General features: G+C 43.2%; 1 protein-coding gene across 1 annotated transcript in view; it reads right to left on the bottom strand.

Annotated features, from left to right (window-relative positions):
* Positions 1 to 2,179, bottom strand: part of Hmcn1 (hemicentin 1) — a 442,192-nt gene extending 440,013 nt beyond the window's left edge. Inside the window, 1 exon segment of the mRNA XM_032915428.1 lies at positions 1,866 to 2,179. Coding sequence (XP_032771319.1) covers positions 1,866 to 2,133 — 268 coding nt within the window. The 5' untranslated portion in view covers positions 2,134 to 2,179.
* Positions 2,180 to 6,000: the final 3,821 nt, after the last annotated feature.

The raw sequence follows: 6,000 nt of genomic DNA on the forward strand, positions 1-6,000 counted from the left end.
TCTCTATCTGCAGAAACATTTTAAATACCCTCGGATAATATGAACTGTTTCCCATTCTCTATTTTTAATCGTAATGGGAATATAATCAGTATGTACATTGAATTATCAGCACAATTTTATTAAAGTTTAAACTATTATTTTCTCATACAGTTCAGTTCTAAAGGGGGTCTAATTTTATAAGTCACTGGCAATTAACACTCCTAGTTTCCCCACTTTGAATTCTGGTTGTAAAATCAACTACAATGGGGGTGCAGACTTTCTTACTGGATACCAGTTGGGAGGTCGGGAGGTAGCACACACTATACCATTAGTTATAAAATATTTCCACATCACTCCAAAACATGGTAGTTCAGCGTCCATGTGAGAGACAAAACATATTTTCTATTTTTCCAGTAACACAATCTCATCATTTTTGAGGCAAGTAGATTGTGCCATAAATTAGCAACATCGTTTTTTTTTTTTGAGCCAACTTCAGACGCATCCCTGGTGAGGAAATATGTTTAGCCTATTCCAAAATAACAAAACCCTTGGACTGCATCATAAGTGGCATCTTATAAATTGAAACATCATGGCATTTGCAGTGTCTTACTAAGACAGTAAACACAGCAAACGATCATCAACCTCTCGATTCCCATGGCAAAGAATATCATGTCTCATTGGTGTAGAAAGGCATGTGTATACCACAGAGGACCAGGATTGCTTACGCTGTCATTGAAGAACTTGAAGAGTCCAGAAAAATTCTAGTGCCCTCCCAATGGATCCCAAGAACACCTTTCTAAATAGCTGAAATACACCACATTTAATAACTGGCAATAATTAGGATTTTAATACGTGTGACAAATGCATGAGGAAGGGACGGGAGGGGAACCGAGATCTTCAACATCACATCGTGCTCTCATTGTGAAAGAGGCTATGCCAAAGTCTAGTGAAGAGAGAATTTCAAAAGCAAGGGGAATGTGGGAGAGCAGTGGGGGGAGGGCTCTGAAGAAACCACTGTTTTCTTTCTTCCACTGAGCAGCTACTTGCCTAATGAAACTCAGGTGGACACGAGACAGTAAGCCCCAGGGCTCCCGCTGTAATGCTACCCTCCATGATGACAATGAAGGCTCCTAGGAGCCTTGCACAGAGGTGCTACTTGAAAAAGAAACTGCAGAGAGTAAATAGGATCATGTTACAGTGCAGCAGCGGAAAGCCACGGCTTCAGGGCACAACATAAAGTGAGTTTTCTTCGACTACCTTTCGAGAGCACAGACCTAGCAAATTGCATGCATTTGTACTGCCTGAGACATGGACATAGTGTTTACACACATCTGTGAATCTACCCAATGATGACCCCGGTGCAACTGTGAATAGATTCAGTTAAGGAATGAATGGCTTCTGGCTTTCATTTTCATGCCTCCAGTTCCAATCCTAGTTGCTATTTACAGACTTGCTCATGTGTCCCGCAGCAGGTCTGATTCTCTCCCTTGTGAGATTATCTTGAGAGTGTGCTTGCCCTGATGTTGAAAACCCGATCCCTGTCTTGTGGCTGCCTTTGCCATTAAAACAGTCTTTAGCTTTAAAATGCAGGCCAGTTAGCTCTGAGTTTGCTGCTGTTGCTGCTACAAAGTCCTGGTTCTGATCTTCAGAGGACTGCATTTCCAGATCAGTGCAATCTCCCTAGCAAACCATCTATTCGCCCAAGCTGAGCTGAGAGTTTTGAGAGCACACCCAGATGCCTATAAGCAATTCTTTGTTACTACCTATTCCGCTACATAATTTTTAAAAATGCTTTTGAAACTTTCTGACAATAAAACAAACCCACAGCATAAGAAATAATAGAATTATGAATCACAACAATTTCAGAGAGTAAGTATTCCCCTTACCTGGATCATGGAAGGGCACCAAAGCAAAGTTGTAAAGAGGTCTCTTAGGTCTTTTCAAAGACGTCTCCAAAATTTTGGAAGCCCCTTCAATAACCTGAACTAAATCATCATACATGGAGCCAGTCACATCAAACACAAAAGCCAACGTGGACGCCCCCTCCGGAATCTCCTCAGCCCTGCTCTCCGACTGCGGGGTCCCATCTCCAGCTAGGGAAGAATGAAAAAGAGCCACCAGGAAAACTGTGTGGACCACTTCCTGGGCAATCATTTTTCTTTTCTTTTCTTTTCTTGTTTTGCTCGCTGCTTTTCTCTTTGCCCTGAGCTCCTTAGCACTGTGCTTACTCCTCAGCAGCAAGCAGAGGATTTCCTCCCCGGTGCCTCATCAGCCTTTTGCAGTCTCTGAACTAACTCAAAGTTTGGAGCGGAGAATGAGATGCGGACCAGCCCAGAGCCCGGGTCCTTCCAGGAGCTGGGCTGGGCTGGGCAGGGATGCAGCGCCTTTTGTCCGGCTGAGTAGGTCGTGGGCTCTAGGCGGCCGCGTGCAGGGAGCTGCGAGTAGCCGAGTGCCGGCAGAGCGTCGGGTCCATGCCCCCGGGGACGCTGCGAGCCTGCAGTGCCGCCTCCGCCGCCGCCGCGCTCCAGGCCAGCGACTGAACCTCCCAACTTTCCACTGCTAGCCCCTCGGAGGGGAAGCCCGGCGCGACCTCTCCTTCTGATTGGCCAGCGGCCGTCCCTCCTCTGTTGGAGCCCCCACCCCAGAGGGTGACTTTCCCCTCCCTGAGTTCCAAGTCGCTCCAGGACCGGGGAAGCGCTCTCACTGTCAGCTCCCGTGTTCCCCTCAGAGCTATAACCAATCTCCAAAACTCCAAGGTAAACAATGGTTTTCAAGAATGTGTGGCCCACTCCCAAATTCAAGGGCATCGCATTAGCTAGCACAAAGGGAATTGGTGCACATTTTTTCCTAATGTGTGCAACGCTGCTTCAAACAACACTTCTCTCATAATTCCCAAGCCCACCCCAAGTGCAGAAGCTGAGATGCCCCAGCCTGGCTTCCTGTCCCTCAACCCACCATTCAGCCCAGCCAGAAGGGGGAGCTGGAACCTTCTTTCCTCTGGGCTGCAGCTACAGGATGGATGATTCTTTGATCTTCCGCGGCGGGGGGGGGGGGCGGGCGGGGGGAGTTTAGCCCTGAGGAAGGCACAGGGTGGGGGGAGCTGTAGAGGCAAAGGAGAATGGAAGGAGATAGGAAGAAAGTAAGAGACATCATAAAGCCACTAGCTATGCTGTGGGACTAGAGAAGGAAGCTGGGTATCAATAAAACATCGTCATAGAAGGGAGGGGGCGTTTTTAAAAAGAATGAGACATACTGAATTCATATTAAAAATCTGGGGGAGTTGTAATTTCATTATCAAGATTCGCTTTGTCTGCAAAGCATGGTGCTGGGGAATAATATTCCCTTTTCAAGTACCCTCTTGTACAACTACTGTCAGGTCTCAGGCAAAGATCCACTGAAAGGTTGTAACCCTCAGTGACATTTTTTCTTGCCAAAACTTAAGGAAACTTTACCGTGGAAAACATTACACTGTTCTTCCAAGTCGTAATCATTATATACATTGTAGACCTATTAACAGATCTAAGAAGGTAAGCAAAGAAAGTCAGTCATGGGCTAACCATTCTTTGTTCCCCTTTAGCAAATACTTTTTCTTTTCCTGGAAAAGGATTATTGTCTGGATGCAAGCATTCAAACTAGAGCACTCGGGCAGCTTTAAACTGGGTTTAAGTGTGTATGGGACCACCCTGCAGCAGTGGGGCAGCCTGAGAAAGGGCCAGCTCCTACTAGCCTTTTATAATCTCCGACTGTCTTCCCTTTCAGACCCACCAGCTGTGGGACTTGATTTTATGATACCTATAAGTCATGTCACTTAAAGGAAGCACACAGGCCATTTGGGCAGGGTGGGAATATGAGGGAGAGGGAGAGAATGTGTTTCCTTTCCAAGTAGTATTTAGAGAATGTTGAATGCTATTTGAGTAGTCCATTCCTTTGTTTATTTAAAAAAGATTTCATTCTAGGTCATAGAGACCTGAGCTATTCCAGGTGCTCAGGGAGGTGGGAGAGTTCTGCATTCTACAGACAGACAGCCGGGCAGACAGCCGGGTGCTAAGTCCAGCATGGGGCATAATAGCTGTGACTTTCAGCAAGCTACCTACCTTCTTCCTGCCTTTTTTTATTTACTTGTAATAGGAAACCATGGCAGTTACCTGATCAGGATTAAATGATCCATACATGTTCCAGGTGCATTTGGGGGAAAGGGAGTGTTGTGTAAATTGACTATTCAACAAGTGTCAAACCAATTTGTTTAATGGTGTTAAACAAATCTTAAATTAAAATGAAATCTGAATTAAGTTAAATTTTCTATATCACTACTGATTACTGCCCACTTGTGATCAGTTATTGAGAATTATTTTGAAATATAGGATTCTGGATCTGTCAATAGATTTTCTATATCATTACTGATTCCTGTTCACTTGTGATCAGTTAAGGAGAATTGTATTGAAATGTAGGACTCTGTGGATCTGTCAATCTTTTTGAAGTTCTGTGAGTTTGTGCTATATGCATTTTGAACGTTTGTAATCAAATGCAGTTGGTATTATGTCCTTTTGATTGATAAACGTATCTTTAACATTATGACACAACATTCATTTTCAATGGCATTATTTTAATCTGAAATATACATTGTCTAATATACAATATAGATTGTCTAATACAAGCATTCTAACTTTTCTATGACTAGTGTTAGCATGATGTTTGCTTTTACCTTTCATTTCTAAACCTATTTGTGTCATTATATGTAAAATGTATTTCTTGTACTCATCATGCAATTGAGTCTTTTTATAAATCCAACCCAACAATCTCTGTCTTTTTATGAATATAGTTAGTCCATTTACATTCAGCGTGTTGGAGAGCATGGTTGTACTTAGAACAATCACCTTTCTATTTCTATTTTCTATTTTGTGTCTATTTTATTTGTGTTGACTGATGATTTTTATTATATCTCCATTGTTAAGCTAGATTTTTTAACTATTACTATTACCTTTTGGTTAATGGTTAATTTAGGGTTTCTGATCTGGATCTTTAATTAAATATAGTTTCCCTTCAAGAATGTTACGTATTACTTCAGATAGAAGAACCTTGGACTATGGCTAGGCAAATAACTGAGAAGTAGAGTGCTTGCCTAGCATGTGGGAGACTCTGGTTTTGATTTCCAGTGCTAGAAAGAAGTGGGGGGAGGAGAGAAAGATTTCCAATTCACCTCTCCTGAGCTACAGTGTGTTTTTTTATCCATTTTTCCATTTTAAGCTCCACACTGGTTTCTCTAATGTGGCCCCACTAGAAATTGATTGTCTCACCTTTGTGTGTTTGAAAAAGTCTTTATCTCACCATTCTTTTTGAAAACATCGAAAGGCAGAAGCAGAAATGCTGGCACGTTTGGCTGTTTTCCTTGGTGCTTCCTTCCCCTCTATTTCCGGTGAGAAGTCTCCGCCATCTGTCTATGTGCTCCTCTGCATGAGCCAGATCTTTTCCTCTTGGTGATTCTTATCATCACTGTTGTTCATGGTTTGAGCGCAGACCTGGATATGGTTCCCCCTGTGTCCCTTGGAGGTTTAGAACTCCTTCCACCTCTCACCATCAGATTTGGATATTCTAGAACAGTATCACTTTCTTCTGTCTCCTACCTCACCTTCCTTTGGGAACCTGAGGACACGTGTGCAGGAGTCACTTGAAACTGTTCCAATGCTCACTAACATTTTGCCCATTTCCCTTAATCGTTCTTTTACTTCCCTGGTTTCATTTTTATGCTTTCTATACTATTTCTTTATGGTCTCTTAGTCTATTCCTTACTGTCTAACATACTAGTGGCCCCTCTGGTGTAATTTCATCATGAATGTTGCCGTTTCCATCCATCTCCAGGAATGCAATTTGGATGCTTTTATAAACTTCGATGCCTCACTTTGGATCTGTAACTACACTACGTGCAGGTACAGTAGTTGGCGATTGCTTGGTGATCTGTCTCAGTACATGGGTTGCTGTAAAGGAATGTTGATTGAGCAACATGGCCGCTCTGGCAAGGGAATC

The sequence above is a fragment of the Rattus rattus genome, chromosome 10 (assembly GCF_011064425.1).
Source record: "Rattus rattus isolate New Zealand chromosome 10, Rrattus_CSIRO_v1, whole genome shotgun sequence".
In the NCBI taxonomy this organism is placed as follows: domain Eukaryota; kingdom Metazoa; phylum Chordata; class Mammalia; order Rodentia; family Muridae; genus Rattus; species Rattus rattus.